Source organism: Leptonychotes weddellii, chromosome 8 (genome assembly GCF_054177405.1).
Source record: "Leptonychotes weddellii isolate Sample4059 chromosome 8, ASM5417740v2, whole genome shotgun sequence".
Lineage (NCBI taxonomy): Eukaryota > Metazoa > Chordata > Mammalia > Carnivora > Phocidae > Leptonychotes > Leptonychotes weddellii.
In genome coordinates, this window is record NC_138376.1 from 2,653,755 (window position 1) to 2,678,286 (window position 24,532).

The following is a 24,532-nucleotide window of genomic DNA, read 5'->3' on the forward strand; positions in this document are numbered from 1 at the left end:
ATGGTATTTTGATGGGGATTGCATTGAATGTGTAGATTGCTCTAGGTAGCATTGATATCTTCACAATATTTGTTCTTCCAATTCATGAGCATGGAGCATTTTTCCATTTCTTTGTGTCTTCCTCAATTTCTTTCATGAGTATTTTACAGTTTTCTGAGTACAGATCCTTTGCCTCTTTGGTTAGATTTAGTCCTAGGTATCTTATGGGTTTGGGTGCAATTGTAAATGGGATCGACTCCTTAATTTCTCTTTCTTCTGTCTTATTGTTGTTGTATAGAAATGCAACTGACTTCTGTGCATTGATTTTATATCCTGCCACTTTACTGAATTCCTGTATGAGTTCTAGCAGTTCTGGCGTGGAGTCTTTTGGGTTTTCCACATAATGTATCATATCATCTGCAAAGAGTGAGAGTTTGACTTCTTTTTTGCCGATTTGGACGCCTTTTATTTCTTTTTGTTGTCTGATTACTGTGGCTAGGACTTCTAATACTATGTTGAATAACAGTGGTGATAGTGGACATCCCTGCTGTGTTCCTGACCTTAGGGGGAAAGCTCTCAGTTTTTCTCCATTGAGAATGATATTCGCTGTGGGTTTTTCATAGATGGCTTTTATGATATTGAGGTATGTACCCTCTATCCTTACACTGTGAAGAGTTTTAATCAAGAAAGGATGCTGTACTTTGTCAAATGCTTTTTCTGCATCTTCCCTTCTGTGTGAAGAAAAAATTCTCTCTTAAGAATTGGCAACCACAGGTTTGGTCAACCACAGGTTTTCATTGCAAGTTTGGTCTCCCAAGAGGAGAAATGAGCTTAAAGTGGACCTGGGTTGCCGGTGACCACGGGTACCTGGCAGGGGCAATGATAAATCCTTTCTGGAAGAGCTCTCCTTAACTCCGAGAGGGAACCCAGACAAACTTGAACTTAGAATTAAAAATTACAAAACATACAGGTACCCTCAAGAAAGGCAACAGAAAAGACAGGAGGATTAGGTTTCTGTGCTTTTCAGACAACAGAATTCTGGCAAACAGGAATAGAAAATAAGATGTTTAAAATGTTTAAGGAAATAAAATCACTAATAAGATGTAAGATTTGTATGACAAGAAGACCCTGACGGATTTGAAAAATAGCCAAGCACAAATTCTAAAAATAAGAAGATATCATCTTTGCTATCAAAAGCTCAATGCAGGGGGCGCCTGGGTGGCTCAGTCAGTGAAGCGTCTGCCTTCAGCTCGGGTCATGATCCCCAGGTCCTGGGATCGAGCCCCGCATCGGGCTCCCTGCTTGGCGGGAAGCCTGCTTCTCCCTCTCCCCCTGCTTGTGTTCCCTGTTCTCGCTGTGTCTCTCTGTCAAATAAATAAATAAAAATCTTTAAAAAAAAAAAAAGAAAGAAAGAAAGAAAGATGCCCAAGCTCAGAGGAGAGAGGAGCTGGAGAATCATGACCATAAAGCTGGTGTTAAAGCCACAAGACTGGTTAGTTTTCATCTTAGCTAGGAAGCTTCCAAAGAGGCGAGCCTGTTCAATTTTACCCTGAAGGAAATGCTGACCATCCAGAATTGTGTTTTGCTTTTCCTATCCTCAACCTATCCCTCAGGACCTCCTAGCCTTACGCCTGTGCAGACGACTTACTGCCTACTGCCAAATCTCTCTGGTATTTCATTTCACAGCAAGAAACGGAAGCAATGTATCACCAGAGCTGACACACCGGATGCTGAGAAACACCGAGCTACGCTCACCTCTCCTCCTAGGGGGTCTCACTCAGGTCCTCCACAGCCCCTCCCGCGACTCCTTTTCTTTAGGTTTCCTTTAGGTTTCTATAAACCCAAGCTTCCAGGAAAGGCATTGGCCACGACCAGTATGGAAGCCCTAAGGTCTTACTCTTTGTGAGGATGCTAGCAATTTCGTAAGGAGATTCCTGGGCACCAAAGGAGCCCCTTGCAGACAGAGGAGGTATGGGAGACCTGTGGGGCACGGGTACTTGTCTTAGGTTCTCTAATCACAGCCACCACTTAGCACCGCCTCTGTTATCATCCAAGCTTGAGAGAACCAGGCTGCTGCAGTAACAGACCAAATACCCAGGGGTTCATGGTTGGAATGAACAGAGGCATGGTTCCATCCTTGCTGTTCAACGTGTCTGATCTCTATAGAGAGGCAGATCCTGGCGGCAAGGACGACCATTATTGTGAGGACTGTCCAGAGACGGCGCACAGGCAGCAAATCATTCACACTAATCTTTCCGGGGGGAATCAGCTTCATTAATAGAACTTTGGCAAGCTACGAATGAAAAGAAAACTTTCTAGTTCAAGATGGCAGACTGCACATAGGTCTATTTCCCCTTTCTAATGTTCCCAGTAAAAAATAAAAAATACAAAGAGAGGGAGAAGGTAGGCAGGACATTTGAACAGATGGAAGAAAAGGGGAATCTGAGACATAAAGATGAATGACCTGATCTATGAGAAACAGTGCAATGCAGAAGGCGAAATGGTCAAAAGGAAAATGGAAAATGACCCTTAGAAGATAAATGGAAAAACCCTGTCACTCAGAATCCATCTGCACAGCTTCATATATCCCTTCCCAGAGTAGAGATGGAAATGTAAAAATTATGTTGCCCAGACGTCCTTGCACGTAGGATTCTGAATGCAGTTTAGAACCACTGAGATACACTCAAGTGAGATTTGGAAGTTGGAAGTGAAGCCGTGGCCCCCTCCTGATTTCCCTCAACGTGGAAGGAACAGTGAACCGGTGGGGGTTTGCCACCTGGTCCTGACCTACTCAAATTTGCGCTCAGCCTTGAGACCTGAACAGTGCAGCCTCCTATAACAAGTCCTGTTTTCCTTTTACGTCTCTATCAAATTGTCCACCGAGAACGAGAATAAAAATAGCGCTTTCCAGAGAAATGATGAAGTTACCATGTCAACCTCATACCATATACAAAATAAATCTTAGATGAATTACAGACCTAACTGTGAAACACAAAGTTTTAAGATTAAAGGAAAATATAACAGAAATATCTTTATAACCTCTGATTAGGAATAGCTTTATTAACAAGACTCAAAAAGCAGAAAGTGTAAAGAATATATAAATGATTATATAAAAATTTGTTCATTCCCAGGTATCTACTGATTCCTCAACTTGATAAACAGAATCTATGAAGACTCATCACTAACATCATATTTAATGGTGAAAGACCTTTCCTCCAAGATCAGGAACAAGATTGGGATGTCTGCTCTCCCTACTTCTATTCCACACTGTACTGGAGGTTCTAGGCGGGACATTACTAAGAAAGTAAAATAAAACCATCCAGATTAGAGAGAAAAATAACAATATTTCTGTTTGCAGATGACACAATGTCACATACAGAAAATCCTAACGGGTCTATGAAAATACAGTTAGAGTTCAGCAAGGCTGCAAGATAGAAGATCAATATATAACTCAACTGTATTTCTATAGCAATGAACAAGAAAAAATAAAATTAAGAAGCATCATAATGAATGTAATGAATATAATGAATAAATATTTGGTAATAAATTTAACAAAGTGTAAAATCTGTACAGTGAAAACTACAAAGTATTTTAAAGAAATTAAAGAATCCTTAAATGAATGGAAAGATAACCTATTTTATGGTTTAGAGTACTGAACATGATTAAGACAGCAATATTCCCCAAACACAATTCCTGTCAAAATCATGACTGTCTTTTTTGCAGAAATTGATTATAACATTCATACAGAAATACAAGGTACCCAGAATAGCCACAAAAATCTGGGGGAAAAAAAGAACAAGGTTGAAGGAGTCACACTTCCCAATTTCAAAACTTACTACAAAGCTACAGTAATCAGGACTATATGGCGTATGGGCATAAAGACAGACAAGTAGATTAATGGGATAGAATTGAAAATCCAGAAATAAACCTTTACATTTCTGGTCAGCTAATATTCAACAAAGGTGGAACAATTCAATAAGGAAAGAATAGTTTTGGGGCGCCTAGATGGCTCAGTCATTAAGCTTCTGCCTTTGGCTCAGGTCATGATCCCAGGGTCCTGGGATCAAGCCCCACATCGGGCTACGTGCTCAGCAGGATGCCTGCTTCTCCCTCTCCTGCTCCCCCTGCTTGTGTTCCCTCTCTCGCTGTGTCTCTCTCTGTCAAATAAATAGATAAAATCTTACCAAAGAAAAAAAAACTTAAAAAAAAAAGAGGTATGGGGCGCCTGGGTGGCTCAGATGGTTAAGCGTCTGCCTTCGGCTCAGGTCATGATCCCAGGGACCTGGGATCGAGCCCCGCATCGGGCTCCCTGTTCCGCGGGAAGCCTGCTTCTCCCTCTCCTGCTCCCCCTGCTTGTGTTCCCTCTCTCACTGTGTCTCTCTCTGTCAAATAAATAAATAAAAGCTTAAAAAAAAAAAAAGGAAAGAATAGTTTTTTCCATAAATAGTACTGGGAAAACTGGATAGCCACAAGCAAAAGAATGAAGTTGGACCCCTACCTCACACCACATACAAAAATTAACTTGAAATGAATCAAAGGCCAAAATTATAAAAGTGAAACCTATAAAACTCTTGGAAAAGAGATATATGTATCTTTGTGATCTTGGATTAGGCAACGGTTTCTTAGGTATGGCACCAAAGGCACATATAACAAAAAGAAAACTAGACAAAATAGACTTCACTAAACTTCTAAACATTTGTGTTTCAAACCATGCTATCGAGAACATGAACACACAACTGACAGATGGCAGGAAATATTTATGGACCATATATTTGATAAAGGACTTCTACCCAGAATTACAACTTGACAATAAAAAGACAAATAGCCCAGTTAAAAAAAAATGGGTGCAGGATCTGAATAGACAATCTCCAAAGAAGATACACAATTGACCAAAGAGCACATGAAAAGATGCTCAGCATTATCAGTCATTAGAGAAATGCAAACCCAAATTACAATGAGATACCCTTTCACACCCACCAAGATGGGTATCATCAAGTACCTCTAATAAGTCTGGAAGATGTGAAGAGACTGGAGGCCTTGTACATTGCTGGCAGGGATTTAACATGGTACAGCGTCTCAGGAGAACAGTCTGGGCCCTTCCTCAAATGGTTAAGCAGAGTTACTAACTCCATTCCTAGGTATGGAGTTGGAAATACATGTCCACACAAAAACCTGTATGGGAATGTTCACAGTAGCCAGAAAGCAGAAATAACCCAAGTGTGCACCAACTTAAGAATGGATAAACAGGGGTACGTGGGTGACTCAGTCGGTTCAGCAGCTGACTCTTGGTTTTGGCTTAGGTCATGATCTCAGGGTCATGAGACTTGAGTCCCACGTGGGGCTCTGCACTCAGCATGGAGTCTGCTCCAGATTCTCTCTCTCTCTCTCTCTCTCTCTCTCCGTCTGCGCCTCCCCCTGCTTGCAGGCGCACTCTCTTAGACAAATAGAATCTTAAAAAAAGAATGGATAAACACAATGTGGATTATAGCGGTATATCCATACAATGGAATGTTGCTGGCAATGAAGAGACGAGGTCGTACTACAACAGGGATGATCCTAACAACACTGTGTCAAGTGAAAAAAGCCAGTCACAAAAGGCCTCATACATGTTGTATGATCCTATTTATATGAAGTGTCCAGAATAGGCAAATCCATAAAAATAGATAGTAAATTAGTGGTGCCAGGGACTGACAGGAAGGACTGCTTAATGGGTATGAGGTGAAGAAGATTTCTGAAATTAGATAGGGTGAGGTGTGTATATCTGTGAATATACTAAAAACTACTTAATTATATAAAAGACTGAATTTTGTGGTATGTAAATTATATCTCAATACAGCTGTTATTTAAAAGAAAGTGCATTGGGGGCACCGGGTGGCTCAGTCAGTTAAGTGTCTGCTGTTGGCTCAGGTCATGATCCGGGTGGCCTGGGTCTGCAGAGTCAGGGTCCCAGCTCAGCAGGGAGCCTGCTTCTCCCTCTCCCTCTGCCACTCTCCCATGCTTGTGCTCTCTTTCTGTCAAATAAATAAATACGATCTCTAAAAAAAATAAAATTTTTAAATGTATTGAGCACCTACATATGCAAGGCAGTATTCTAGGTTCTTCCCTTGAGGAGCTTATATTCCAGTGGGAGGCCCAGATAAAGTGTGTCCCGAGATACATAAAGAGTTTGCAGGTTTGACTGTGCAATTAGTCTTGGTAAATCATGCAGAATTATAGAGACAAAGAAAGGTTCTAGGAGGAAAAAAAAGAGGTTCTAGGAGGCTTCTAAGATATGAGTTCTGATTTTCAGGAAGGCAATAAAGGGGATTTCTAGAAATTGCAGATTGAGATCTGGATGCCAAACTCCAGGACACTGTAGAGTGAGACACTGAACAGATCATTCATGAGCACTTCAGAAAGGAAGCAACGACCAATTCCTAAGTGTGGTCTTTCAAAGAGTAGGACAGGAGAGCCAAACTCGACTGTTTTTCTCTTCCTTCTACTTTTCTGTTCTAAATTTTCTATAATGATAACAGTAACATATCTTTAGTGACAAAAGAGGACTTTCTCTTCTTTTTAGTTGGCTATTGTTGGGATGGTGTCAGAGAGAAAAAATGCTATAAGCATGACAGGCTGTGTGACAAGATACCCTCTGTATGCGGTGGAGAAAGGCACCATGAGAGATCACTGACAGCTGGGGGTAGTGATTTCCTGCTCAAAATTTCTGCTGAGGATTTAGAGCTCAGTCATAGCCATGGATGGAACCACAGTGAGAATAAATTGGGAGGGAGGGTGGTCAGGTCTGGGTGAACGTATTTATTTCCCTCCCACTTTCCCTCCTGCCTTCCTTCCTTCCTAAACAGATCAGGATGAAGGTATGAATGATACAGGGAGGGGTCCACAGCAAAGAGCCTTCCTAAGTCATGAGCCGTGGCCCTGGCAGAATTAAGAAACCAACCGGAAGGGGCGCCTGGGTGGCTCAGTCGTTAAGCGTCTGCCTTCAGCTCAGGTCATGATCCCAGGGTCCTGGGATCGAGCCCCACATCGGGCTCCCTGCTCAGCAGGGAATCTGCCTCTCCCTCTCCCTCTGTCTCTTCTCCAGCTTGTGCTCTCTCTCTGTGTCAAATTTAAAAAAATTTACATAAAATTATCTGAAAAACTATTAGTTAATACCCACAAATGATCTGGAAGAGGAACATTTAATGGTGTGGGTCATTTATATTCACTATTCAAAAAGTATTAAAGACTACAAATAACAGCATAAAAGTTCACCAGAAGAGTGGGAAAAAAACATGTAGTGCTAGACAGCATCAGCAACGACTGTAGAACATAAGCAATGAAAATATGTAAATAAGTCAGTGGAGTTTTGCCTTTATAAAGTCTAACTTGTTCTAGAGGAAGCACTGGTTGGAAATGTCATGTATTTTCACTTTTTATTTTTTTACTTTCAATGCAATAATTTTTCAAAGTAACCCTCTGTTTTCCTGTGTCCTAGCCTCGAAGTTCTCTTCTTTAAATTGCTTTAATTTCAATACGTCGTATTTGATTCATACAGAAGTCATGAAGCGTAAAATCATCCTGCAGGTTGTTATTAAAAGCCTGGACAAGGTCCAAAATGCCTTCCCCATTTCTATGTCCCCATTAGGTACTCATCAAAGTACTTATTTATTTGATATGATCCTTGCATTTTACCGTCTGTGTTCGTTTCCTGGGCTGCTATAACAAAGTCCAACAAACTAGGTGCCTTAAAGCAAGAGAAATCCATCCTGTCACAGTTCTAGAGGACAGAAGTCCACGATCGAGGTGTCAGTGGGGCCGTGCTCCCTCGGAGCCTGGGCACAGCCCTTCCCGGTGCTGGCTGGCAGTCCCTCCCATCCCTCGGCTTGTGGAGACAGCCCTCTGGCTCTGCCTCTGCCGTCCCGTGGTGTCCTCCCCGTGTGCCTCTACGTCCACACCTCCCTCTTCTTACAAGCCCATCAGTCCTATGGATTACGGCCCACACTGCTGACCTCGTCTTAACTCGATGACATCTGCAAAGGCTCTGTTTCCAAATAAGGTCGCATTCCACAGGTAGAGAGGTTAGGACTTCACCCTATCTTTGGGTGGGGGGAGGGGGGAGGGAGACAGTCCAACCCGGAACACCATCCTTTGTACTTTTCAAAAGATGGGCTTTCTGGAATTTGCCCTCTTATCCTAACCCATGGAGTACCAAGAACAGAGAGCATTTTCCAAGTGTAGGGGGGGAAAAAAGCCAAATATCTTACGGTGAGAAGAAAGAGTAATTCTGGCCATCGGATACTAGGGGTTTTCTTTCATCTCTGCAGGCCAACTGACAACCAAGGTGGCATCCATGACGAAGGAGCTCGGAACATGTGAAACATCTGTTCCAGAACATGGATCCTTTGTCCCTGAGCTAAAATTTTGATCCGGGGGCGCCTGGGTGGCTCAGTTAAGCATCTGCCTTCAGCTCAGGTCATGATCCCAGGGTCCTGGGATCGAGCCCCGCATCGGGCTCCTGGCTCGGCGGGAAGCCTGCTTCTCCCTCTCCCGCTCCCCCTGCTTGTGTTCCCTCTCTCACTGTGTCTCTCTCTGTCAAATAAATAAATAAAATCTTTAAAATAATAATAATAATAGAAGTCCAATGCACTAAAAAAATAAAAAACAAAAAATAATAATAAAAATAAAATTTTTGATCCAGGGAATAAGTATGATTTTTAAAAATTACATAATGCAAAACCCCGAAAAGGTATACCCTAGAACTGGCTTTTCTTGGTTGTATGTGTGTCCGTGAGCTCTCCCCGGATGGAGCCTTTAAACAGCATAACAAAAATGTACACTGAAAAAGTTATAATCAAATCATACTAACGAATGACTATTTTCTTCTTTTAGGTTCTCCTTCCATTTATTCAATATGTGTACATTTACATTACCAAAACTATCATCTGAGGTTAATACAGTTCTTATTTTCACTTACTCGTCTGTCAAAAAAATGACTCTTCATTGTTACATTCTGCATAACTATTCTTTTTTTGTTATTTTGCAAGGGTTCCACTGAGGTGATTATTATAATTTACTTCACCATCTCCTTACTGTTCAACAATTAACATTGTTTCTGATTTTTGACTTATATAGATAATGCTGGAGTGAAATGCTTCTGCAGGCTCAGAAAAAAAGCCAGTCGCAGGTCTCCTGCCTGAGGGAAAGGAAAACTGCGCCAAGGGGCCTCATCTTAGAGACCCGCGTGCATCTGCTGACCAGCATCTTCCTGCAGTCTCAGGCTGTACCAATCGCTTGTCCCTTGTGCGGTTTACTGACTAACAAAGCTAAGGCGGCAAACTCCTGCTTTTCAGAACTAGCAAGCTCAAACAACACAGGGCTGCGTTTCTATTTCCACTTAGCCACTGAGGCTGCCCGGGATGTTCTCTTCTTTCTATGATGCCTCCTCCAGGACTTTGCGGTCACTATGACAAAAACTGTCTGTGGAGGCAGCCTTCAACCTCAGGGGTGACGGCGGGCCAGGGGTACATCATCTAAACATCTCGGATTCAAGGAGTCAAATAAACAGTAGAGCTAGAAAGGAACTTGGCGATTTCCTGCTCATTTGGGGCGTGACTGGACAAAGCAGGTAAAAGAACAGTTCAAAGGACAGATAGACAACATTTAGAGATAGGGTATACGCTGGGAGGAAGAAAGCTAAAAAGACAGTTACACTTAAATTTATTTGTGCATCGATCGGCCAACTGCTAGAGTAAATATTTTACCATCTTTTCTAAACTGTTGCAAAATTAAGACACTGCCTCTCGGCCCTCACACCGTAAATAACACCACTTTTATATTCCTGGAGACACTGCTCCTATATTTAGAAGAAAAACTACAGCGGGTAAAACCTTGAGTGTACATCATGGGGCTTTAAATAATCTCCCTAATGATGGGAATAGCTCAGTTTTCAATTGGCTCAGCACTTTTATTTCTCCCTAAATTCAATTCTTACCTAATGGGGTCATCACTGCTACCTAAGTAAATGCTTTGTCCCGTGCTATAATAATTAAATTAGCACCTCTCGAACACCCGGCAAGGGCAGGCCGGCGAGTGGGCAGGGAAGCCCCATCAGTACTAGGTGATAGCCAGGTCCCGGGGCTCAGAGCTTGGTGTGTCAATGAAAGCGAATCTGCGGGCGCCTGGGTGGCTCAGTCGGTTGAGCGACTGCCTTCGGCTCAGGTCATGATCCTGGAGTCCCGGGATCGAGTCCCGCATCGGGCTCCCTGCTCGGCGGGGAGTCTGCTTCTCCCTCTGACCCTCCCCCTCTCATGCTCTCTCTCTCAAATAAATAAATAAAATCTTTAAAAAAAAAAAAAAGAAAGCGAATATGCTTTGTGTCAAATTCTGAACACAGCTGGTGATTACTGTAGGGCCCAAGGGTGGGCTGCCCCCAAATGTGCCATTCTGTCATATTGATTATCCTGAATAAAAGTTACTTAAAAGACAGCCTGTACAACCAGGACACGCAGACCTTTCTCCATCTCCCGTGTGAAAGGTACCCTCCCTGTACCAGGAGGTGAGGAGACATCCTTAGCACCAGAGATGGGCAGTTTAGAGCCTAGAAGGCTGCATAAACACCTCTTGTTACTGTTTACTAATTTACCACCCCAGCCCAAATTCTGTTTAGAATTCCTCACTAATCAAAGCTTCCAAAGTTTTCTTTGTCCTATCCATTTCTCAAAGATTTATTGTCTCTTTGTCTAAAATGTATAAAAACTGCCTGCCTTGGTCATTTCTTTAGGTCTCAGTTTCATCATTGGGCCTCCATGTACACATGTAATAAAACTTGGATTTTTTTCCTCCTGTTAATCTGTCTCTTGTCAATTTAATTTTTAGTCTAGCTGGAAGATCTTGAAGGGTAGAGAAGAATTTTTCCTTCTCTTTGTTACTAAACTTCTGAATCTGGCAAGCCATTCATCAATTCGGAGACTGTTCAGTCTTTCAATTCTATTTATCAGCAGGCCTATGATCAGCTAGCCAAATAAAGTTTTCCTTTAGAATTTAACTTCTTGGCATTAAGTAAATAATTTGTTCACTTATTCCCTATGGTAGCAAAGGGAAAAAAAGTAGAATATTGTCAGCTATTAAATCTATCCTAATTTTTTTTTTTAAAGATTTTATTTATTCATTTGAGACACAGAGGTACAGAGAGAGAGAGAGCATGAGCAGGGAGAGAGGGAGAAGCAGGCTCCCCGCTGAGCCAGGAGCCCGATGCGGGGCTCAATCCCAGGACCCTAGGATCATGACCTGAGCCGAAGGCAGACGCTCAGCCGTCTGAGCCACCCAGGTGCCCCTTAATCTATCCTTCTGACAACAAGGAAATAAATGGTTTGTAATATTTATCATCACCATCATCAATATAACAGCCATTCATAATAGTGCTTATATTCACAAGGTAATTTTACATACTTCATATCATCTGAGCCTCCCCATAACAATCTGAGAGGTAAGAGATTGTGATCCTCAACAGGTGCGCAGAGTATTCTGTCTGAAGTGGCCGAAGTTCCGTGGCTCACCACTCAGGAGTCAGTTTCCAATTTCTCCAAAATGAGCCTCGAAGTTTTCAACAGGTAGGGAACATCCTCGCTGGCAAACGAAGGAGATGGAAGGAGATCTAGACAGCATGTTCAGCTAGGGGCCGAGCCAAGAACGTAAAAACTTGGCAATGTTTCAGCACCATATCCTACGCTCTAACTTTCTCCCCTGGAAGCTGATAAAGTAAAGTAAGTTCTAGGAAATCTGTGCCAGTCAACACAGAGGATTCCACAGGACTTCACTGGCAACAGAGGTAATGCCTTACAAGTACAGTGTAAAATGACGCCCTATTAGGAGTTCAGATTTAAGGGAAACACAATCCAGCCAGTGTTGGGTTTTAAACACAGGAAGGACAGTGCTGTGGAATGGGGAGTGAGCAGATTCTGTGGGGCCCCCAAGGGCAGATCAGGGAACAAGGGGGAGAAAATACAGGCCGAGAAAAAGGACCGACCCCCACCCCCCATTTGTTGGCTTTCTAAGAATCATACCGGTGAAATGGTGAGATGTTTCCTCGTCATCAAATCCATCGCATTAATGAAAGAAACACAGACATTAGGGTTAGTATGACCAGGCCGGTGACGACCGACTAGCAAACTTCTTAGAAGTAGGTGCATCCCTGCGCAGCAGACAAATACACAGCTTGACGGGCACGAACGCTGAGAGCCTGTTCCCAGGCGTGGCCCGAAGCATGACAAAGATGTGCAAGGCTCAGTCTCTTTTTCAACACAATTACAAAGACCGTACTGAGAGACATGACCGAAGAGATGAGTAAGTGGGGGTGAGACGTGGTTGAAAGACGACAGGGCGTGAGGTTCACAAAGAAACGGAGTATGAATTAAAACTCAGCAGAATGCTATCAAGTACTTAATAGGATTCATTTGTAAAAAAATAAAGAGGCAAAACTATATAAGGATATTTGGGGAATTAGAAGAAAAAGCAAAGGTAGATTCTAATACTCATTATAGAACAAAAACTATCTAAAATATAAGAACTAAAATGACATTTCATTATGGCCTACTCTATAACAAACTAGGAGCAAAAAAAAAAAAATAACCCCAAACAAACAAAAAAACCCAAAACAAAACAAAAAAACAACCCAAAAACAATGGGATGGCAATTATGACATAATAAATACTATCATGACAACTATACGTTACTCACGAGGAGGAAGATTTACCAGAATGTTCAAAAGACTAACAAAATAATTAATGCCAATAGTGAAAAAAAAATGAAGGAGAAGGAGGGAAAACAATCTGGTTTCAAATGCAGGGGCAAAAAAGTAAGTTGGGACAGTTAAGGAATTAGACACTATGAAAGACAAGGCAAAATATTCAAAATATTCAAAAATATTCAAGTTCCACGGAATTAAAAAGTGTTCTCCAACGGCATTAATTTAACACCTGTTCTGAATGAACTCGGTGCTAAATGCTGGGAATACAGAAACAAGGCGGGTTTGCCGGGGACTGGCCTGGCCGACCAGCATGGGGACCCTCCTTCCAACAGAGGAATGGCCAGGCAGGACACAACACACACTGCTACAAGCCACGTGAGTTCTAGAACACGAGGTCTTGTTTTATCTGCGGCAGTCTCTTTTTCTGGGGGATAGTCCGTGCTCTAGAGAAGTGGTGATCCACAAAGGATGATAAAAGATGTACAAGTAATCTTACCAGACGTGCCAAAACCAAAGAAGGAGCATCACAGCAAAGACTAAGGCACAAGGTTGACTGTGGCCCTGCGTGCAGTCAGGAAAATAGTCAGGTAGACAAATTGTAATCAGCAAGGGTGACAGGCAAATTCTAAGGCGGCCTCGTGACACTCATCCAGGGGCGCTGCTCCCGTGATTATGTTAGGATTCCCGGCAAAGATAATTTTGCAGATATAATGAAGGTTACTAATCAGTTGGCTCAAAGACAGGGAGACTGTCGGAATAATCCGAACCTATCATCAGAGCCCTTTAAAAGAGTTCTCTCCCTCTGCTAACAGAAAGGGAAGTCAGAGAGAAGATACGGAGCATGACAGAAACATTCTGTTGCTGGGCCTGATGATGAAGGGAGCGATCTGGAAAGAACCTGAGAGCTGCCTCTAGGAGCTGAGAGCCAGGGCTGGGACAGCTGTCAGGGAAGGGGGCTCTCGGTCCTAGAGGTGCAAGGCATGGGCTTCTGCCAAGAGCCTGAATGAGCTGGGAGCACAGTCTTCCCCACAGCCTCCAGAGGAGAAGGCGCTCAGCCCGATAAGCTGACGTGGGTCTAGGGAGACCCTCATTCATGCTAATACATGGGTGTTGTTTTAAGCCCCTGAGTTTGTGGCATTTTGTCCTGCAACAATAGCAAACTGTTACAGCAAGAAAGACGGTGGACATCCCCTGACATCATGAAATACTATGGAGAGCCTCACAGACACCACCACAGCCTAGAGAGACCAATGAACAGGGGCCAGAAGAAAGCAGAAGCATCCCATGGTGAGATGTAAAGCAACCGGGACTGCCTGGGCATGCCTCTTCACGGGGACTCTGTGTTGGGAGTTTTAGCTCTGTTCCCTTCCAAATGACCTTGGTAGAATTATGTTAGCTGTTGGAAAGGACCTTCCCAGGACCTTCCATATCCAGGCTAACTGGAGTATATGCATATACAACAACAACAAATCTTTTTTATTAACACATGGATAAACTTCTAGGCAGAAGCAATGCAAAATCTGTCTCTTTCTCTAAAATAAATAAATGAATCTTAAAAAAAAAAAAGGGAGAATGGTCAACTGAGTGGAAGAAGACTAGGATAATAAGGTCAAAAAGTTTCTTCAGATTTGGGAAGAGCGGGTTCAGCATAAGTGGATAGAAAAGCCCAATGCAAGAGGGGTAAGACTAGCTAGTCAGCAGAGACGCATAAACACATATGACAGGGACTGGGGATCTCAGTCCTATAACGAGAGAGGTCTTTTACTCCAACAAAACGTGAGGCATGTAACATCTAGAATTTGGAGGTTTTGTAGCTTTAGGACAAGGAGGTTGAAGATACTGAACTAACAAAATATTTCAACCTCCTGATAAATACAAACACACTTGAGAGAGATGATAAAGATAATAGTTCTTTTAAAGGTAAGACATCTTCAGAAGCTCTTCTGAAAAAATTTTAAAGAAAGACAAGTACGTTCTATTGACCAGAAGACAGTGCGGTTATACATCGTCTACTTCGGTTTAATGACAAAAGCCAAAAAAATGGTAAGGTATGCTGATAGTCACAATCCTAGAACAGTAGGATCATCATCATCCTAGAAAGGTACAACCTCCTCACCTCATGAAGAAACATACTGCAAAATGTAATACATAAAATTTGTGGGTGGCAACACCTGAGTCAATTTGTTAATTTCCCCATGATTCTCATAATTCTGGTGCTTTAAATTATGGCATGGAACAACACCATCTTTAAAAATTTGTGTTGAGGTCTGAATTACGCCCTTACTCTAGCTATACTGCTTAAATTAAACAGATGTTTACTAGAATCCCTTGCTTTTTTTGAACTTGCGGAAAAGAATGTGCAGCTGGTTGGACATCGAAAAACCTTCCAACAGCTAACATAATTCTACCAAGGTCATTTGGAGGGAACAGAGCTAAAACTCCAACACTGTATCTTTATCTACCTGTGTATTATTTCTTTAAGAAGCTTTGCTCTGAAACTCAAAGCATCCATTGTTAAAAGACTGAAAAATGATGCAAAAGTAGATGTTATTTTGGCCTAAGCCTTTTTACTGCTTAGCGGAAATAAAATAATTTCTCACTATTGAATTCACATGAATAGTGTCTAAAAATACAGATTTAAAAAAAAACAAACAGAACAAGAACCTACTAATTACTCTAGGCCTACTAAAACAAAGCTCCCTCCTTCCTTGTGGTATTACTTATCTGGAATTACATGCCTTTAAGATTGTGATTATATTTAGCCCTGTTGTTTTGTTGTTATAACAATACTGCAAAGAAAAATTATGCATTTTATGATGGTTTGACACTATCAGTCAGAACAAGCTTTTGTCACATCAAAATAATTCTTAGTGCCAAGTTATTTTGAAGACAGAAAATACTTCCTAAAAAGAAAACTTATTTCAAGAATGATAATAACTTTTATTGATGTGTTACTGCATGCCAGGCAGTGAGCAAAGTGCTCCTATCAGTACTACTTTATTTAATTCTTAGAGGAATTCTATTAAGTAGGTCCTATTATTACCCCCATTTTACAGATAAAGAAACTGAAGCTTAGAGGGATTAGGGAATTTGCCAAATGTGACACAGCCATAAAGTGGCAGGTCCACGAACAAACCCAGGCCACCTGACCTGGCAATCTACATCAACTGTCCCCCAACGTGAAAGAGTCGTGCCTCGCTCTACATATTTATTTAAAGAGAATGCGTCTTCTCTGCTTGGCTAGAAAAAAATTAAGTCAAGAAAATTTGACAGCAAATCCATTCTTTTACATTAAGAAGTTACCAAAGCTCTCTTTTGACTACTTTTAATACGTAAAGATTTTGGCTGAATTATTTTTGTTTTGCTGAAAGAAAATTAAGGCCCCTCATGGCAAGGTGTGATTAGTCTACTGTGGTTCTAAAAAGTCTTGATATATGTTCACATCTCTTTCTCAAATTACAGAGGAATTCATCTTTCTCTATGACTCCTACATCTGTGACTGAATTGATTATCTCCAGTTTTCCTCATTTATATGAAAAGTGATCTAAAATAATAAAAACAGAATAAAATATTGTATTTGCCGTAACTTCAGTGGTCTCCATGATTGTGGTCTTCTTATCATAAACAGTTTGAAGTGCTGAGACAGTGAACATGCATTTCAGGAATAAAGGAATAAATACCAAGGTTCACCTCAGAAATCCTTGTTTTTTGAGAAGGAGGGCTGTCTACAATTTGCTTTTTCTGTTACCAAAAACATCATTCAACTTTTTTACGTAAGCACTCTTTAAACCAGTAACATTTAACCCACAAACAAAAATGTTCGGATAAAGAAACCAACAACAAAAATGGACATGAGTATGTGTATCATATTCTTTTCTCTTTCCATATAATTAAGAGAAAGGATGATGGAAAGAATGAGGACTCTCCTAATGTCAGTCCGATGCTCTTCATTAATAATATCTTGATCAATAGCCATTCCGTGGAGCAAGTTCAAAGGGAAAGGGAGAAAAGCCATGAAGAGGTTTTAAGCTTCAGATTACGGGAAGGTACAGAGTCAAAAAGGAATCTAGCAGATGACAGCAAATATCACATAAATATTACTAAACGAAGTTTAAAGGACGCGATTCCACAGGTCCAAGATGCAATTCCCGAGGCTGGGGAGAGGTACTCTCCCCGACCCCACCCTACTCAGACACCGCCCAGCAGCGCCGCAGTCCGGAGACGGCGCTTGCCCAGGCGTCCCGCGGAGCCTGCGGAAACTCACCTCCCGATCTCAGGGCGTCGGGATCCTGTCTTCCGCACGGCCTGGCCCCCTGCCGCCCTCGCCTCGCACCACCCGGCCCGCGGACGCCAGCCGGCCCCAGTCGGCGTGCCGAGCCTCACCTGCCCGCACCTGCTCGGGGTCGGCGTCATCCGCCGGCCTGGCGCGCTCACACACCCGCTCGCACGCGCGCCGCCGCCTCCCAGGAGGGGCCGCCCCGCCGAGGGACGCCCTCGCCTGCCGTCCCCACGACAGAGCGCCGGAGCAGCGACTCTGGTCCAAACCCGGCACCCGGGGAGGCGACCGCGGCGCGCTTACCTCCAGCAGCGAACGCGAGCCCGGCGGCCGCGCCGGCGCCCCGCCCGCGCCCAGCAGCAGGGTCCGCGGGGGTCAGCCGCCGTGGGACGACGGCGCCACAGCTCGGGACCCCCGCCCGGCCGCCGCGGCAGCTTCCGCGGGAGCTGGGGCAGCGCGCGCCCGTGATTCAGCGCCTTTTCGTCGCGCGGTTACCACGGCGACGCGCGCGCACGCGCCCCTAGCGAGGGGCGGGCCGCGGTCCCCGCCCAGCTCGCGGCTCCCAGGCGCGGGGCACCTAGCAGAAGGCTTTTGGGAGGGAGGGCAGCCTGTATGCCCACCCCTTCTCCTTCGCCAACCGCTTCCCTGTCACCATGATCCTAGACGGCCAGGGGGATGAGCCCCCTTTCATATGCCCAGGCCAGAGAGGTTCGAGGAAGCCAAGAGCGCACCACCTGGGTTAAAGACCCTTCGCGAATGTGTCCCCCGAAGGGAAGGCACCCCACATGCACAGGCCCCGCTCCTCCCGCGGGAGCCTCTTTGGGCCCCACTATGTCTTGAGCACGTGCTACTTTCTGATTTAGGTTTGCCGGTGCTGGATGGGGTCCCGTCAACTCCGTGCGTTGTAAGTTAACTAGGTGCCCAACGTATTTAGACTGCATTTGCGTCTATGGGAAGGTGATGATCTGAACCACAGAAAAGTCACGAGGAAGCCTCTTTCTTGCATTTATTCTGTTTTCTTACCATAAAGATGCTCAAGCATCTAGGTATGGTAACATAGGGCAGAAAAAGAAGCCAGGGCATTCCTCGAGCATTCCCATGCCTGGGAAACATACAGCACTGAGCCTCACAGACCCGATGCGCAAGCCCCTGCTAGGCTTCTCGATGGCTGCAGATAGGCCTTGGACGACTTACATAATCTTGCTAAACCTGTTTCCTCAATTATAAAATGGAGATAATAGCACTCATATAGGACGATTGTGGTAATTAAATAATGAACACTGAAAGAAAAACCTGTCAGGACTGAAAGAATGGAAATCAGATTGGACCAAAAAGAAAAAAACCCTGCCATTGATCAGGCTGGGAAGACACAGATGAAGCCAGAAGCAAGTTAAGAGGAAATACTGTTTCTCCCAAAGTCATGCAATCAGGATGACTTCCCCAGATGTCAGAAGAACCTTAAGAAACTCACCTCTTAAACTCACACCATAAATGACTTAACAATCCTCTCTGTAAGTGACTATTGCTTTCTTACCCCAGACGCCCCCCTTGCTTTGCTATTCCCACCCAGACTGGCGATGCCCGGTTGCTACGCTCTCCTCTGCTCATGAAAGACCCAATCTCTAGTTAACCCCTTTCTTTTCCAATCTGCCTCTGAAACAATAACCCAAGACCGTCACAGAATCCTTCAATGGGAACCCACACCTTACAAAAGGTACTTCCCTTTCTCCTCTCACCTGGCATTCCACAATATCCTGAGTGCCCTCTCACTGCACCAACAAATCTGACTTAAGACAACAGGATTGTTCCCAAAGATCTTTAATACACGTGAGCTTAGCCCAGAATGTTCAACTTTTAACATTTTTTAAATCAGTGCCATTACAATGAATACCTATTTTGATACACATATAAATTTAGAATCTATTTTGGTACTGCATGAAAATGTTAGTCTGCCTCCCTAGGACCCTATCCACTTCTCATCCGCATTTAATGGGCATTTTTTGAGCTCTTGCTACATGCCAGAGACTATAATAAATATTAAGGGTAAAAGTATGTATCTTTAATACAGCTTTTCTGACTTTGCTCTTGTTTATATGCTGTTGGTTGGGATATTTGTCTTACCAAACTGTACAAGAAAGACCGGAATTACTCTATTTTGAAGGTGGGAGAAACTGAGGTCTAGCAAGCTTCAAGTATATTCCACACCAGGCGCAAAGAGGTGTTTAGCCTATTGAAATAAATACAAGATTCTGAGTTGGCATTTCCCCAACGGAAGTAAGGTACTCAGAGCTACTATACTGGAAAAATTTGAGAGCCAAAGTAAAAAAATTCAAGATATTGAAAATTAGTAGGTTCTTAATTCTTGCATTTGTTGGGAATGGTTTAGGGGTGCCTGTCGGTTGAGCGTTCCACTCTTGATCTCAGCTCAGGTCTCCACCTCAGGGTTGGGAGTTCAAGCCCCTCATGGAACTCCATGCTGGGTGTGGAGCCTACTTTAAAAAAAATTAACTTGTGGGGCAAATGGCTGGCTCAGTCAGAGGAGTGTGCAACTCTTGATCTCAGGATTGTGAGTTCAAGCCCCACATTGGGTATAGAGATTATTTAAAAATAAGTAAGTAAACCTTTTAAAAAAGTGATTTAATTGTTCCTGTGGACATCAGTCAAAAATGATTTCTTAGAAATTTGTCATTATAAACAGTAAATGGGAAAGTATTTCACTTGAATGCTCTGAGTCATATAAAAAAATGATGCTCCTGGGGCGCCTGGGTGGCTCAGTCGGTTAAGCGTCTGCCTTCAGCTCAGGTCATGATCTCAGGGTCCTGGGATTGAGCCGCATGTCGGGCTCCCTGCTCGGTGGGAGCCTGCTTCTCCCTCTCCTCCCCGCTTGTGCTCTCTCTCACTAGCTGTCACTATCTCTCTCAAATAAATAAATAAAATCTTAAAAAAAAAGAAATGCTTTCAAGGTTTTCAAACAATTTGATAATTATTTAATCTAATACACAGTACTATATATTCTATTTTTTATAATTAGCCTTTCATTCATCTAAATTTTTTTTATAATGTGATGTAAGGTATGGTTCTTTCAACAATTATTCTTCCAAGTGAATAAGCAATTTATGCCAAAAACATCCTTTTCCTATATAAATGAACTATTGCCTCCATAATGTATGCTATTAGCATTCTCATTTGAAATGATTAAATAAGTATAAACAAATCTCCTTTCCATTGTCACTACAAAGGGAATATTATATATAAATTCAGCTTGTCTTTTTTTAGGTGTTTCCGCTGTTAATTTTGACACCCCTGATGAAAATGAGGCTCTGTGACTTCTCATTCTAATTATTCCCCCTGGCTTTCCTTTTTTACACTGAGGTTGTCAGTGTATGCTTGGTAGTTCTTGGTGGCTTGAGAAGCTTCATAGACGCAGTTTTCTTCCTCACAAAGGTGAGTAGCAACAGTGGGCCAGAAACAGGAAGCAGGTAAAAACTTCAATCCCATCATGGGCACAAAAGCATACTAAAACAAACTATAAACAAGTAAAATTCTTTATTTAAAGTCCATTTTTTTTTTTTACAGGGAGAAAAGTTTCTTTAAAGCACGTTTAAAAAGTGCTCCTTATCCCTCTCCTGTAAAATAATTCAATTTTATAAGAAGTAAAACTAAAAGGCTATTCCTCTTTAAACATTTATTTTTCTCTTAGGAAAAAAGCCCAAATGCAGCTAGAACACCGACTTTAATCATTATCAAGCCTAATTTTGCCTCTGTTGGCAACATAAACAGCGACATGTTGACAAACATGAGTTTTAAAAAGTAAAGGAATTTCAAATCAGAAGATTTCATTTATAGCTTACCAATCACATCCTCTTAACTGACAAAAATAGAGTCTGGTATAGGACAGTTGCCATCTACTCAAATGGACATAATCATGGCTTTTTTCATTTAAGATTACCTGCATTAAAAGATCCACTTCCCCCAAACACAATAACCTCTTATTTTTATTTTTAAAGATTTACTTAAAATATAAACTATTTAGTGCCTGATTTTAAAAATAAAATATAAAGGCTAGCCCAGGGACAACATGGCCCTGCTTGAGAACCAGCCGGCAGCTCTGAGCAGTATTAGGAGCTCTGACGGTCTTGGTGGCCTTTATGAAGAAGTCTCATATTCTGTATGCTTTAATTTAAATAAACCTCAATATTTAGTTCTGAAATTTAAGGACACAATCCACAAAATAAAAATCACAGTAGTGTTTTCTTCTGTTACAATGATGTAGTATATTAATTCCTCCATATAACCTACCTTTCCAGACAGGTAGAAATTACCTTTACAAAAATCCAGAACAAAATTACTCAGAAGATAGAAAACTCTTATTTGGAAAGCATTTCACAAGATTACATCGAGGTTGCACAGAAGACCCCAGTGATCACTAGGAAATCTACCACAGTCCAGTTTTTCCAACCCGAGGAGGTCCAAACTTTGGGGAACGATATGGCCACTTTCTGCTGCTGTCCTGAAAAATATTCGATCAAAACGAAGCTTACAAGCAGCAGATATTCCAAGATTAGAGTTCATCTGTGTATCCCATGTATACTGGCAATGCTTAGGTTTGCCCAAGAACTCCCAGACATCCAAAATGTTGCTGGGTAAACCACCACACTGGGTGACCTGAAATGAAAAAGAAAACTCTTTAAGATTCAGTCCTTTTTCTCCTAAACTAAAAAAGGTTTCACTATTATGTCTAAGTGCAACATTTCAAATCAGAACATCACAAATTACTGCCCCAATGCAAGATTATGTATTAATATTAAATATATTATAAAATGTATTTTGCTGTATGGTAATAAGTAAGTAATATAAAAATACCTAAACAGCCAGAGAGGTCTGGAATTTGCCCTTCTCTTCTGCCGTAAATAGATTCCTAAACTCTGGGTAGCCGATAAAACTTAAAAGGCTGGAAACTCACAGCCTCTGTTATTGCTATTAGTTTTTGAAAAATGAACACAAGTGAAAAGCAGGCAAAACTGTTACTCTATTTTAGTCTACAAATGTAGACGTATACCATGTCTGTGATCGACTAAGGTCAACTGCCGTCAGTTTCATTTGAAATTTAGTATCAAATCCTCCTCCCTCTTCACACTCCAGGATTTTAAAAACACTTCACTGTGGTAAAATACAGGCATACCTCCTTTTATTGCACTCCACAGACACTGTGTTTTCTCCAAGCTGAAGGTCTGTGACACCACTGCATTGAGCAAGTCTGCTGGTGCAATTGTGTCCACAGCATTTGCTCACTTCGTGTCTCTGTGTCACATTTCGGGAATCCTTACATTTCAAACTTTCTTACTATTTCTGTATTGGTTACAGGGATCTGTGATCAGGATCTTTGATATTACTATTGTACTTGAGCCCATATGATGGTGAACTTAATGTTGTGTGTGTTCTGACTGCTCCACTGAGCAGGTTTCCTCTTAGGAAAAAAGCCCAATGCAGCTTTTCCCTCTTCTCTCTCCCGCTCCGTGCCCTGAGACACAATATTGAAATTGAGTCACTTGTCTCCCACTTTAAATCGAAAGCTAGAAATTATTAAGCTTAAAGAGGAATGTATATCTAAAGCCAAGATAGGCCAAATTGTAGGCCTCTTGCCCTACGCAGTTAGCCAAATTGTGAATACAAAGGAAAAGTTCTTGAAAGAAATTAAAAGTGCCACTCTGCTGAACACACATGCATAGTGAAACAGCATTGCTGTTGATACGGAGAAAGTTCGAGTGGCCTAGATAGATCACACCAGGCACGACATTCCCTTAGGCCAAAGCCTCATCCAGAGCAAGGCCCTAACTCTCAATTCTATGAAGGATGAGAGGTGAGGAAGCTGCAGAAGGAAAGTCTGAAGGCAGCAGAGGTTGGTTCTGAGGTTTAAGGAAAGAAACCATCTCTGTAACACAGAAGTGCTAGGTGAAGCAGCAAGTGCTGATGGAGAAGCTGCAAGTTCTCCAGAAGACCGAGCTGGGAGAGTTAATGAAGGTGTCTGCAACAGCACAAGATTGTCAATGCAGATGAAGCAGCCTTCTATTGGAAGAAGATGCCATCTAGGACTTTTACAGCTAGGGAGGTCAGTGCCTGGCTTTGGAGCTTCAAAGGACAGGCTGACTCTTTTAGGGGCTAATGCAGCTGCAGACTTGAAGTTGAAGCCAATGCTCAGTCCCCATTCCAAAACTCCAAGGGCCCTTCAGAATGATACTAACTCTGTATGGAATTGTTCAATCACTGTATTTTACTCCTGAAACTAATATAATACTGTATGTTAACTGTACTGGCATTAAAATAAAAGCTTAATAATAAAAAAGGATTATGCTAAATCTACTCTGTGTTCTACAAGTGGAACAACAAAGCCCGGATGACAGCACATCTGTTTACAATATGGTTGACTGAGTATTTTAGGCCCACTGTTGAGACCTACTGCTCAGGAAAACAAAACAAAAAACTCCTTTCAAAATGTTACTGCTCACTGACAATGCACCTGTTCACCCAAGAGCTGGTGGAGATGGACAATGATATGAATGTTGTCTTCATGCCTGCTGACAGAGCATTCACTATGCAGCCCATGAAGCAAGGAGTCATTTCCACTTTCAGGTCTTATTATTTAAGAAGTACATTTCATAAAACTATAGCTGCTGTATATAGTGATTCCTCTGATGGATCTGGGCAAAATCAATTGAAAATCTTCTGGAAAGGATTCAACATACTAGATGCCACTCAGAACATTCATGATTCATGGGAAGAAGTCAAAATATCAACATGAGCAGGAGTTTGGAAGAAGGTGACTCCCAACCCTTGTGGATGACTTCGAGGGGTTCAGGATTTCAGTGGAGGAAGTCACCGCAGATGTGACAGAAACAGCAAGAGAACTAGAACTAGTGGAGCCTAAAGATGAGACTGACTTGCTACAATCTGATGATAAAACTTGAAATGATCAGGAGTTGCTTCTTATGGATGAGCAAAGAAAGTGGTTTCTTGAGATGAAATCAACTCCTGGTGAAAATTATTGAAATGACAACAAAGGATTTAGAATATTATGTAAACTTAGTTGATAAAGCAGTGGCAGGGTTTCAAAGAATTGACTCCAATTTTGAAAGAAGTTCTACTGTGGGTAAAATGCTATCAAAAGGCATCGCATGAGCTGGTGCAGCCACTCTGGGAAACAGTATGGAGGTTCCTCAAAAAGTTGAAAATAGAGCTACCATACGATCCAGCAATTGCACTACTGGGTATTTACCCCAAAGATACAAATGTAAGGATCTGAAGGGGTACGTGCACCCCGATGTTTATAGCAGCAATGTCCACGGTAGCCAAACTGTGGAAAGACCCAAGATGTCCATCGACAGATGAATGGATAAAGAAGATGTGGTATATATATACAATGGAATATTATGCAGCCATCAAAAAGAATGAGCTCTTGCCATTTGCAACAACGTGGATGGAACTGGAAGGTGTTACGCTGAATGAAATAAGTCAATCAGAGAAAGACATGTATCATATGACCTCACTGATAATGA

At 42.3% G+C, this 24,532-nt stretch overlaps 2 protein-coding genes across 4 annotated transcripts in view; one reads left to right on the plus strand and one right to left on the minus strand.

Moving 5' to 3' along the window:
• LOC115942956 (dyslexia-associated protein KIAA0319-like) overlaps positions 1 to 17,344 on the minus strand; it is a 37,944-nt gene extending 20,600 nt beyond the window's left edge. Inside the window, exon 1 of one of the 3 annotated variants that reach the window (XM_081827598.1) lies at positions 17,283 to 17,344. The gene's annotated coding sequence lies outside the window, so the exon portion shown is untranslated. Of the gene's footprint in view, positions 1 to 11,406; positions 16,649 to 16,967; positions 17,069 to 17,282 lie in introns of those variants that run through there. The other 2 variants (XM_081827597.1, XM_081827601.1) reach the window with 2 other exon arrangements.
• Positions 16,843 to 24,532, plus strand: part of LOC102732193 (uncharacterized) — a 25,790-nt gene continuing 18,100 nt past the window's right edge. Inside the window, exons 1-3 of the mRNA XM_081827524.1 lie at positions 16,843 to 17,469; positions 20,680 to 20,789; positions 21,287 to 21,555. Of these exons, the coding sequence (XP_081683650.1) occupies positions 16,843 to 17,469; positions 20,680 to 20,789; positions 21,287 to 21,555 (1,006 nt within the window). The remainder of the gene's footprint in view (positions 17,470 to 20,679; positions 20,790 to 21,286; positions 21,556 to 24,532) is intronic.